This window comes from Balaenoptera ricei, chromosome 18, assembly GCF_028023285.1.
Source record: "Balaenoptera ricei isolate mBalRic1 chromosome 18, mBalRic1.hap2, whole genome shotgun sequence".
Classification (NCBI taxonomy): domain Eukaryota; kingdom Metazoa; phylum Chordata; class Mammalia; order Artiodactyla; family Balaenopteridae; genus Balaenoptera; species Balaenoptera ricei.
The window spans coordinates 69748727-69761705 of NC_082656.1; the positions used below are offsets into that span (position 1 = coordinate 69748727).

At 36.5% G+C, this 12979-nt stretch overlaps 1 protein-coding gene across 1 annotated transcript in view; it reads left to right on the forward strand.

Annotated features, from left to right (window-relative positions):
* The window catches only part of DNAJC3 (DnaJ heat shock protein family (Hsp40) member C3), an 88084-nt gene that overhangs the window by 24216 nt on the left and 50889 nt on the right, over nucleotides 1-12979 (forward strand). The window contains exons 3-4 of the mRNA XM_059902850.1: nucleotides 5325-5449; nucleotides 7639-7713. Of these exons, the coding sequence (XP_059758833.1) occupies nucleotides 5325-5449; nucleotides 7639-7713 (200 nt within the window). The remainder of the gene's footprint in view (nucleotides 1-5324; nucleotides 5450-7638; nucleotides 7714-12979) is intronic.

The window sequence follows — 12979 nt, forward strand, 5'->3', positions numbered from 1 at the left end:
GTGAACTTCTTAAGGATAAGTACTGTCTTATTATTGTTATTACTATTATTATTTTAGTCTCTGGTGGTGCTCAGTAAAAGTTTGAATGAATGAAGGGGTAGAGTTGGGTTCGCTGGGAGCAAGAATGAAAAGTTTTCTGTACCTCTGCAAGGGTGGTGTTCACCCTGCTGCCACCACTTACAGAATCATTCGTAATTGGCTTTCTGATGTTTTCTCCAGATTGTAGTTGTATTTTCTTTATTAGGGCTAATTTTCTCACATTTGAATTGTTTGATAGTTTTAGGATTACACCTTAAATTCATTTCTCATATTCAAATTTTGAATAAACTAGTATAACAATTTGACTGACATGTTTTCAAATGTAGTCTAGTGTTTGCAGATGTAGGCTTGCATATAATTTAAATAATGAACTGTATCATATTTGGATGGATAATAGGAAAAGTGATTATTTTCAAGGTTATCAAATCTTGTATTGTGAGAAACTAAGCATGAGTTTCTTAAACCAATTCTTGTTCAGTTGCTACTTCCTGCATAATGATATAGGAATGGACACTAGTTCTGGGAACTGATGGTATTTTAAGATGAAGAGCCAGGGAAGGCTGTTTTGATATTTGCCATTCAAGTGACCCTATACCACTAAGCACATTGATTCTTGATTCATAGGTTGAACCATTGACATCTGATTCCTTATTTTTATAAGTTCAGTGTTATAAATTGGGGTTCCAATCCCATTTCATATCTTAAAAATACCTAAAAACTGAATAGTAAAATAAGTGAAAGTGAGTGCCCCAGAAATACTTTATATAGACATTTTTTATGTATGTATAATCAAATACTTAATAAAAAGCTTTGTCATACTTAATCTTTGGAGGTTTTTCTACATAGACTGAAATGGTCAGTTTTTTTCCAAATAGAATTCCATTGCAATTTTTGCTGAAGGTGCCTTCTTGATAAAATGCCCAAAGCCAGCAATAAGCATTCTTCTTTTCTTGAAAGAGGGTCATACTGTATTCAAAATAAGCAACACCTGTTTTTGAAAATGCCATTGCTCATCTCGTGGGGGAGATGATCTGAGTGTCCCGGTGAGGCACGTCTCTTTGAGGGCCATGTCTGTGCTGACTTCTCTGCGTCCCTGGCTTATTCCTGGCAGGTCTCTGTGTTGAGTGGACGTGGGAGTGTCCCTTGTTGGAGTTATCAGGAATTTGTTTCCATTTCCTTTCATTTGATTACAAGGTGCTATAGAGACACGAAAAATGAATTCACTCAAGGAATGTATTTTTTTCTAGAGTGAGGTAAGCATATAAATAATTGATATCAGGAGGTAGTGATAAGTGTTAGGTGCTGTGGGAGATATATATTATAGAGTGTTATGGAAACCACAGTAATGGAAGGTTTATTTTCACATGTGTAATCAAGTCATTTGAGCTGTGCCTCAGAGATGGAGTAGGATTTGGACATATGAAGATGTGTGGTGTAAACTCTAGGCCTTAAATCATGTCGTTTCTAGTATTTCTTATTCTTCAATTAGTGTAAATAAGTCATGGAGAACTTAACTTTTTTTTCTTTTTTTTAATTTTTATTTTATATTGGAGTATAATTGATTAACAATGTTGTGTTAGTTTAAGGTGTACAGCAAGGTGATTCAGTTATACATATACATGTATCTCTTCTTTTTCAAATTCTTTTCCCGTTTAGGTTATTACAGAATATTGAGCAGAATTCCCTGTGCTATACAGTAGGTCCTTGTTGGTTATCTGTTTTAAATATAGCACTGTGTACATGTCAATCCCAATCTATCCCTCCCCCTCCCACCCCACTTCTCCCCCCGGGTAACCATAAGTTTGTTCTCTAAGACTGTGAGTCTCTTTCTGTTTCATAAATAAGTTCATTTGTATTCATTTTTTTTTTTTAGATTCGTCGTATAAGCAATATCATATATTTGTCTTTCTGTCTCTGACTTAACTTCACTTAGTCTGATAATCTCTAGGTCCATCCATGTTGCTGCAAATGGCATTATTTCATCCTTTTTAATGGCTGAGAAATATACCATTGTATATATGTACCACATCTTCTTTATCCATTCATCTGTCGATGGACATTTAGGTTGCTTCCACATCTTGGCTATTGTAAACAGCGCTGCAATGAACGTTGGGGTGCATGTATCCTTTTGAACCATGTTTTTCTCCGGATACATGCCTAGGAGTGGGTAACTTTTTTAAAATTAATGAATATAAAAGTAATCCATGTTCATTGTGAAACATTTTGGAATATGTATATGAGCTATATAAAGAAGAAAATCCAGTCTCTGCCCACGTAACTACTGTTGACCTGAAGTGAATTTCTTTCTGCTTTCAGACGCTGTCACTGTAAGTGTCATTAATTCTTAGATGTCAGATCATTCTTATGGCCAGTTATGCTGACCAAGTGCCGTATATTTTACATTTATTGCACATTCTAAATCAAATATGAACTGAACCAAAAATATTATATATGGCTGGTATGCTCTAAATATAGTTCCTCTGTTTCTTACTCTTTCTTCAAGCTAGTTACAATTTTTGTGGGAAATAACCTGTATTTCCCACAAAGTCAGTAGCAAAGGCTACTGACTTTGCTCTTTTTTCCTTACCTTCCAAGGGAAATTGATCAGGGAAGAAAGTTCAGTGATGCTTAGCTGGGAACATATATAGATTTTTTGTTTTTGTTTTAGATTTAAGGAGAAGAAGTCTTACATTGTTAAAATGCCCAATTCTCTTATTTTTTCAAAAATAGTCCTTTTTTTCCCCTGACTGCCTCATTCTTTTACTTTTTTTTATTGTAGTAAAATATACCTAACAAAATTTACCATTTTAACCATTTTTAAGCACGTAGTTCAGTGGCATTAAGTGCATTCACATTGTTGTGCAACCATTACCACCATCCATCTCCAGAACTTTTTCATCATCCCAGACTGAAGCTCTATACCCATTAAACAGTTGTTCCCCATTTCTGATCCCCGTCTCTTCTCAGTCCTTCCTTGGCAACCACCATTCTAATTTCTGTCTCTATAAATTTGACTACTCCAGGTACCTCATAGAAGTAGAATTGTACAATATTTGTCTTTTTGTGTCTGGCTTATTTCACTTAGGATGTCTTCAGGGTTCATCTGTAATGTAGCATTTATGAGAATTCCATTCCTTTTTTAAGGCTGAATAATATTCCATTGTATGTATATACCACATTTTATTTATCCACTCATCCACTGATGGACATTTAGGTTGTTTCCACCTTTGGGCTATTGTGAATAATGTCACTGTGAATATGGGTGTACAAATATCAGTTTTCAATTCTTTTTTTTTTAAAGGTTATACTTCATTTATAGTTATAAAATATTGGCTATATTCCTCATATTGTACAATATATCCTTGTAACTTATACCTAATATTTTGTGCCTCTTAATCCCCTACCCCTATATTGCCCCTCCCCTTTTCCCTCCCCCCACTGGTAACCACCAGCTCGTTCCCTATATCTGTGAGTCTGCTTCTTTTTTTTGTTATATTCACTAGTTTGTTGTAGTTTTTAGATCTCACATATAAGTGATATCATACAGTATTTGTCGTTTTCCATCTGACTTATTTCACTTAGCATAATGCCCTCCAAGTTCATCCATGTTGCTATAAATGGCAAAATTTCATTCATTTTTATGGCTAATATCCCATTGTATATATATACACGACATCTTCTTTATGCATTCATCTGCTGCTGGACACTTAGGTTGCTTCCATGTCTTGGCAGTCAGCTTTCATTTCTTTTGGATTATGTGTACTCAGAAGTAGAATTGGTGGTTCATAGGGTGATTCTGTGTTCGGTGTGTAAGGAACCTCCGTATTGTGTTTCACAGCAGCCCCACCAGTTTACATTCCCTCCAGCAGTGCACACGGGCTCCAGTTTCTCCACGCTCTTACTAATCCTCCCTCCCTCCCTTCCTTCCTTCCTGCTTTTCTTTCTATCTCCCATTCTCCCGTTCTCCTTCTTCTTTCCCTTTCTTTTCCTTTTCTTTTTCTCTTTCTTTCTTTCTTTCTTTCCTTCTTTCCTTTCATTCTCCCTTTCTGTCTTTTTCTCCCCTTTCTTTCTTATCCTAATGGGTATGAAGTGGTATCTCAGTGTGGTTTTGATTTGCATTTTCCTAATGATTAGTGATGTTGAGCATCTTTTCATGTGCTTATTGGCCATTTGTGTATCTTCTTTCATATATGGTTTTATAGCCTATTTTCTCTTCCTGCCTTATCTCCCCCCAGCAGTACTTCAGGTAGTTTTCAATGCCATTAACAACTCCTTAAAATCATAATTTTGAATGATTATGTACTATCCTGCCATATAGGTTCCCATATTGTAATGTTTTGCAAATGATAAGACCTTCAGGGATAGAACTTGTAGGGAATTTTAGTTGTAAATCTTACGGTAATGAATATCTGTGTGCATAAATATTTATTTTTTTAAGGTACATGACTGGATTTGGTCAAGATCATTTTTAAGAAAAAATAATATATGTATATATTGCTTTTTAGAAGGATTGTTTGGCAGCATGAGGTTTACTTCTAACTGAATTTACTCCTTCCCCCATTTTGTAGGTGCTGAACAGAGTAGAGTTAGTTCAAGCACCTAACTCATCTGTCTGCTTTCTTTCCTTCAGATATTGTTAACGACTCCAGCCTTACTCTCTGGTCTCACTCTGTTTTCCATTCTCCTTTGTCCCATGGTCTGCACCTTTATTTCTTCACTGCCATTTTTAGTTGGAGTTCGGGAGAGAGCAGTTGCACATTCAATATATCAGTTTAAATGGAAGTCTGTAATTTTCTAAAATTCTGTTAAGTGCAAAGTCCATATTCTCAATCAGAATTTCACTTAAGAAAATTTCAACAAAGACAAACAGAACTGCAAACAGAATTGGATATTTATAAAAGTTAAGAGTTGAATATAGTTAATATTCTAGACCCAAAGGTAGGCAAACTTTTTCCCTAAGGGACCAGATAATAAATGTTTTAGTCTTTGCAGCCGTGTAGTGTCTGTTGCATATTTTGCTATTTTTTTTGACAACTCTTTAAAAGTGTAAAAAATATTCTTAACTTGAAGTCTGTGGGTTGTTTTTGGCTCAGAGGCTACAGTTTGCTGAGCCCCTGTTCTGGATTTATTTGCAGTGATCTTGCTAGGCAAAATGACCCCGTATTGATGAAGAAATTCTTTTCTTAATGCCTTTCCTAGTAGAATTGCAAACTCTAATACTGTTCAGATGACTTGGTTTTTTGAATAAAGTACTGAGAGTTAATATTTATTATTTTAATTTTCAGATGGTGACCCTGATAACTATATTGCTTATTATCGGAGAGCTACTGTCTTCTTAGCTATGGGCAAATCAAAAGCAGCACTTCCCGATTTAACTAAAGTGATTGAATTGAAGATGGATTTCACTGCAGTAAGTTCATCTAAATTTTCTTCAAAGGAAAATATAAGGAAACTCGGAAGAGGTGATTTGTTTCTTAAGGTGAAGATGGCATGTTAGGCGTAGCTGGAGGTTGTAGAAAGCCACTCTGATGTAGCGGACTGGGCAACAAGAGCAACTCAGTCCCTGGAATCAAAGGCCTGTGTGAAGGAGGCACAGTGGAGTGGGTACATGAGGTGATTTTTAGAAGCTTGGTAGTGATGTTAGCTTTGTGGTTTAGAAAGATATCTGTGTGGAGGATGGAGTGTAGGGCACGATGTGAGGCTGAGAAATGAGCTGATTAAGAGACTGTTGAACTAAGAGGCTGTCAGGTGACTGATGACAGTTTCAATTAAGGCTATAGTGGGAAGAATAAAGAAGAGGGGGTAGCTTAATTAAGCAGTGGTTTGTGATGAGAATACGGTGCTGAATTAGACAAGAGTCCTGCCCTGAACCAACACTCAACGCTTCAGAAGTGGAGGAATTTATGGTCTAATAGGATATCTTGACAATTGGCAGGTCACTGTAATAGCTTAAAATAATAGGACCCAATTATATTGTTTCAAAATTAATTTGGTAATTTACTTATTGTTTATGTCCTGCCATAATCCAGAAAGTATTAGAGATGATTGATTAGATATGGGTGAATATTTGGTTTGAAATATTACTATTATTTTAAGATGGGATTCACAAGTGTCACATTTTTCTTTATTACTTTACCCAGCTAAGCATAACCTTCCACAGAGGTTAAGTAGCTCATTTTCCTAGTATTATAGTACTTATTAGCTAGTCGAAGTGGCTTTAATCTTGCTTTTTATGTGTGTTGATGCATTTTATAGAGGATTAGGGAAATTTTTAAGTACTGTAAAAGTAATATATAAGTTTTAGTAGAATATTGGTGTGGTTTGTGTCTTATGGTAGACATTGATCATCAGAGAGTTGGTATTCTTGGAAGAGATGGGATTATGCGCATTAGAAGAGGAATATCAGAGATGATTGATGGATGTTAAAAGGAAGAGGCATAGTTATTCTGGTTCTAGTGGAGTAAATATGTGCATTAAGAGTTAATTAAAAAAAAAAAAAAAAAAAAAAAACTATTTCCCGAGCTTTGATTGGTAAAGTCCCAAATTATAACAACTTTATTATAGTGGTAAAAAGTTATTATGATGGCTTAAAGTACTTTTTAAGTGAGATATAACTCACATATCATCAAATTCACCCTTTTTTTTTTTTTTTAAAGAATGTGACCATTTTTTAATATTTATTTATTTGGTTGCATCAGGTCTTAGTTGCGGCTCACTGGCTCCTTAGTTGAGGCACGTGGGTTCCTTAGTTGCGGCAGGCGGGCTCCTTGGTTGCGGCAGGTGGGCTCCTTAGTTGCGGCATGTTAACTCTTAGTTGCGGCATGCGTGTGGGATCTAGTTCCCCGACCAGGGATCGAATCCGGGCCCCCTGCATTGGGAGCATGGAATCTTGTCCACTGCGCCACTAGGGAAGTCCCCTTACCCTTTTTTAAAGTGTGCAATTCAGCAGTTTTTAGTATATTCACAAGGTTCTGCAAGCATTGTCATTATCTAGTTCCCGAGCATTTTTATCACCCCCCCCAAAGAAACCCTGTACCCATTAGGAGTCACCTCCCATTTCTGTCCGAGCCCCTGGCACCTTCTGTCTCTATGGATTTGTCTGACTTGGATATTTCATGTAAACGAAATCATACAATATGTTGCCTTTTCAGTCTGACTTCTTTCACTTAGCATAATGTTTTCAAGTTTCATCCACATTGTAGTATGTGTCAGTAGTTCATTCCTTTTTATGGCTGAATGATATTCCATTGTATGGCCATATCACATTTGCTTATTGATTTATTAGTTGATGGGAGTTTGGGTTGTTTCTACTTTTTGGCTATTGCTATGAACATTCATGTCCAAGATTTTGTGAGGACACATGTTTTCATTTTTTTTTTTTTTGATATAGTAAAAAGTATATTTAAAGGAAGCATACTTTAACAAAATTTATACACATTCATTGGTTCCAGGAATTATTCTCAGAGTGTGAAGTCAAATGGGCATAGGAAAAATTAATATTTCATTAATATTTCATTAGCTTATTTAGTTTTATTCTTTGTGTTTAAAGAAAATTTAGAAATGCATAGTACTCAGTATACTCTTTTTTTGTTTTTCTAGGCAAGATTACAGAGAGGTCACTTGTTACTCAAACAAGGAAAACTTGATGAAGCAGAAGATGATTTTAAAAAAGTGGTAAGTTAAGTACAATTTGTATGTGGCTCTGTGAAGATATTTTGAGTGAACATACTGAACTTATTTTTTTATATTAAGACATTTAATAATCATTTTATACCTGAAAGGGAAAATCATTTGATTTGTGTGTGTAAGATTCATAGTTCCTGAATTAATATTTAGTGGCTGGCATCGAAGAATCACTTTAACAGATGGAAGGTAAAGTGTATGGAATAGATAAGTAATCCTAACTCAGTTTATGTAGCTCATGTTCTGCTTTGTCCTCCATGAGAATCTAAATATGTCAGCTGAGCTATTCTAAAAGTTGCCTGAGTGATTTGGGAAACCCTTTATTTGATTTGAAAGGAATAATGAAAGAGATCTTAAAAGGAAATTTTGCAATCACCCACATGGCTACTTTACAAAGTATAAAGTGTTTTGGATTTGTTGGGGGAAGTGTTACAGATTACATGTAATTGAAGGGGTTATATCCTGAAAAAGGATTTGAAGAGAGACAGCTGGATAATGTCTTTATGCCCTCATGGGACTTGTTTTAAGACCTGCTTTTTTGTTCCACATGGTTATGATTCTGGAGTGGTCTAGAAAGGGTGTGTCTGTGTGTGTGTGTGTGTGTGTGTGTGTGTGTGTGTGTGTATATATATATATATATATGTATCTCCCATTGTTCATTATTTGCATTTTTGTAGTTTATCAAAATGCTTAGTTACCATGATGATAACCACTATGAAAATAAAACTAAAATTTTTAATGTTTTCATAACCTCTGTCATAAAATTCAGACATATGCAGACAAATCCAGAATACATTAGAAGTTAATTGTATTGAATCAGAAACAATCTCATGGTCTTAATAAAATTCGATGTCATTTTCTGTTTATCTAATCTACCCTGCTACGTGGGAACTTGTTAGAGAGGAGGCTGAAGGACAGGTGATGAGGAGGTAAAGTGCTGGAGTGACCTTTCCCTAGCCCCGGCCCTTTGTACACAGCAAGTGTTGTGTAAAAATTTGTTAAATGGATGAGTGATACAACATAAGAATGTGTTTCCTTCTTTTTAACAAATGCTTAAATCTATTACTTAGAATTCTTTTCCAGTTACAAAGGCTAGAGTAGCCTTTTAGAAATACCACAATTTAGAATAAAGCTTTATCACAAATTAGTCCCTACTGGGTATTGGATATATCCTTTTGGAAAAGTGTGGATATGTCTTGAGTTAATGTCTTTTCTGTCATCAATATTAAAACCTCTCAGAAATAAGAAGGGGACTTTCATGAAACTTTACACTTTTGATTGTCCTCTGACAGTCGTGCTTCTGCTAGTGTGTTCTTAAAACCACCCTTGCTATTATTATTATAGGATTCTTCCATGAGAATGTGCACCTGTATTAAATGATATTTTCTTTTTAATTGAAATCTTTATTGAGATAATTGTAGATGCCCATGTAATTGTAATTAATAATACATAGAGGTCCTGTGTACCCTTTACTCAATACCCAGTTTCTCCCAATGATAACATCTTTTAAAACTATAGTATGATATTACAGCCAGGATATTGACATTGATATAATCTACGAGTCTATTCAGATTCCTCAGTCTTACTAATATTCATTTCTCTATGTGTATTCTATACACTTTTTCCTGTATCCATCACCACAGTCAAGATACTGAACAGTCCTCTTGCCACAAGGATCCCTTCTGTTGCCCTTTTATAACCACACCCACTTCCCTCCCATACTGCTTCAGCCCCTCATTCATAACTCCTGGCAACCACTAATTTGTTACTTGTTTTTTAAATTTTGACATTTGAAAAATGTTACATACGTGGTCACAAATGTTATGTAACCTTTTGGAATTTTCTTATTCAGCATAATTCCCTGGAGATTCATGCAGACTGTTGCATATATCACTTAGCTATTTCTTTTAATTGCTGAGTATTGCATGGTATGTGTATGATGCATTTTATTCACCTATTCATCAGTTGATAGACATTTGGGTTATTTCCTCTTCTTTCCTGGCAAGGACTCAGTGAATGAAAAGCCATGGACTCTGTTTACTACAGCCCTCCCAACTTTCTTTTCCCCTCTATAAAAGTGCTCTCCTTCCCTTGCTGTCTGGGGACTTGCACATAGCTTGCCATGGTCGCAGACCCCAAACTGCAGTTCTTTGCTGATCCCAAATAAATACACCTTTGCTGGAGAAATATTTGGCAATCTGTTTGTTTTAGGTCAACATTTTGGGATCAGAGAAGGCCCCCAGAGGCTCCAGAGCTGGCAAGCAAACAGGTGCATTATCCATAAATGAGCCCATTGTTGCTCACTGCTTTTTTTCTCACTGACCCTGGAATTTGAAGGTACATCTTTCTCGTGGATCCCAGCTCATGCCCTCTTTGCATTTGAAGCTCTCCAGGCTTTATTTGGGATCTATTTTAAGGTTTAGTCTTACTGGTTAAGGCCTTGTTCTGTATGAGAGTACTCATTTGGCATTTTGATCTGATTTTCAGATCAGACTGTTTTATTGAAGCTGGCTAGCCTTCCGCCCATTCCTTCGGAGACAGGGGCTGTTTCTCCTGAAATTGTACCAGTTTAGCGATTGGCCCATTGCTTTGGAATAGGGGCTGTTCTCTGGAAACTGGATGGAAAAAGCCTTTGGCCTGGCTCTTCCAACACCAAGCTACACCAAGCTATTTCCTTAGAATTGGCTGGTATTAGCTTGCAAGCTGTCTGAATTGAGCTGTTTGAGCTGTAAACTGTTTAAGCTGTTTGAAAATTGTTCCTTTACTCTAGGAAAAAAATCTCTTGAGAAATGGGATCCCAATACACAAATATTTTGAGGGCCCCCCCCCCAATGTTTAAAAACTATGGTCCTTCCTCATGTGCATTTCTAACTAAATGGACCAGCCTAACCAAAGACCATTTAGAATACCAGTGGCCATTATGGAGAACTTTTAAAATCCAGAAATGAAAGGAATGCCTATTTCAGTTGGTATTTTGAGGCTTCCTAATGTTATCAGAAGCCTAAAATTGCTTCTCTGCAAAATAAGATTTTAAGATTAACTGAGGCAGACAAATGATTAAAGAAAAATAGAATGGCTCCTGAAGCCTTAGGCTCTTCTTCCTTGGCTTTGAGAGTCTGTTTATTAATTTTTTTACAGTATGCATCGTTTGAAGGCTATTCCTATGGAATGTAGGCACAGGTCTCAAACGTGTGTATATGTTCTGCATGGTGTAGAACATTTGTTGCAATTTGCATTAGAAAGAGTGATAAAACGTGTATTTGCTTGTAAATTGATAAAAGCCTTTGGAGAGATATGCAAGAAACTGATAATATCGGTTACCTCTTGGAGGAGAACTGTAAAGTGACCTTGGGAAGTTCTTACCTTCTGAGGACCTCATTTTCCTCATTGTGAAGCATAGAAATTGAATAGATGACATAGTCCAATCTTTATTGTTTGGTACCATAAAATGATTTGAAAAGATAAATTTTATATTATGACTATATTTTATCTTTGCCAATTAAAGAATTCTTATATTTTATTTTTTGATGATTTGTGAATATAGATGATATATAATTTGTTTTCTTTCTATGTTCTTAAGTGAGCTTTTTGTGGTATTTAAGAGATTTTACCAGTCTATAAAGTCCATAAAGATTTCATCTTACTAATAACAATATACAGTCAGGTAGCTACATTCAGTTAGAGATTTTACACCGTGGAACAGAAGTTTGAATATGCTTCATCTCTTTTTGGGCTACAATGAGAATTTCCTATTTGTTAAGTGTGCAGGTTACTCTGCTGCCAGAGGGTCTCCTGTAAACAGGGTCACCTCAGGTCCATACTGGCTGTCGTAGTCCTGAAAAGGATCTTAGGTGGTTTAGTTTGTCTGATAGCTATCAATGACTCCTGTAACCAGTGCCTACGGTCATTTGTTAGTTCAGTGAGTGTTTTAGTGCATATTTGCAAGTCAGAGTGGTAGGTGTTAGAGGGTTGCTGACAAAGAAAACTAGTCTCTTAGGATAGCATATGATAAGTACTATGATTGAGCCTGTGGAAACATACCAATAGGGTTACCTAACTGAGCTGGGAGTTGGGGGTCTGGGGTCAAAAAGGGCTTTCCTAAAGGAGGAAGAGCATGCATTTATGATCTCACAGTTCATGGGGTCAGGAATTTGGACAGGGTTAGTTGGGTCCTCTGCTCTAGCATCTCTCACAGGCTACAGAGTGCCAGATAGGGCTGTAGTGTTATCTGAAGGCTTAGTTGGTGAAGGAATTGCTTCCAAACTCACTTGGTTGTTGGCAGGATGATTTTTTTTTTTTTTTGAAGGGCATCAGCTTTATTGGTCATTTGTGCTTTGGAAATGTGTGTGAGAGGGAGTCCCCTGAGGAGGGGTTGGGTCTCTGCCTGGTCACTGCTGCTTCCTCTTGAGCTGTTAGACTGACTTTGGTTTCTTCCAAGCTATTGGCCAGAGGCTTCCCTCGATTCTTTCTTACCTGGGCCTCTCCATAAAGCATCTCACTGCTTGGCAGGCTTGCATCATCAAAGTGAGCAAGTGAGAAGGCAAGAGATTACCAGCAAGAGAGAGAATGCCAGCAAGACAGAAGTCACAGTGTTTTGTACATAATCAGGGAAGTGGCATCCTGTCACCTTTGTCATGTTCTGTTTGTTAAAAAGAGTTACTCTATCCCATACTCTAGGGGAGGGGATGACACAAAAGGCATAAATTCTAGGAGGGGGGCCATCTCAGAAGTCAACCAACTTGCTGTTTTCACTTGAGGTACCAAAACAGGGGTGTATTTAGATTAGAGTAGGGTAGATTAGAGGGCAACTTACCTCTTTCAAGTCCCCATCCCATAGTTATTACAGGGTTTTTGTTTTTTTTATAACCATTTTGAAAATTGAAGTATAGTTAATTTACAAAATTATGTTAGTTTCAGGTGTACAGCAAAGGGATTCAGTTATACATGTGTATATCTATTCTTTTTCGGATTCTTTGCCATTATAAGTTATTACAAGATATTGAATATAGTTCCCTGTGCTATACAGTAGGTCCTTGTTGTTTATCTGTTTTATGTATAGTAGTGTGTATATGAATACCAAACTCCTAATTTATCCCCCCCCCCACCGCTATCCCCTTTGGTAACCATAAGTTTGTTTTCTATGTCTGTGAGTCTATTTCTGTCTTGTAAATAAGTTCATTTGCATCATTTTTTTAGATTCCACATGTAAGTGGTATCATATGATATTTGACTTTCTCTGTCTGACTTCACTTGGTAT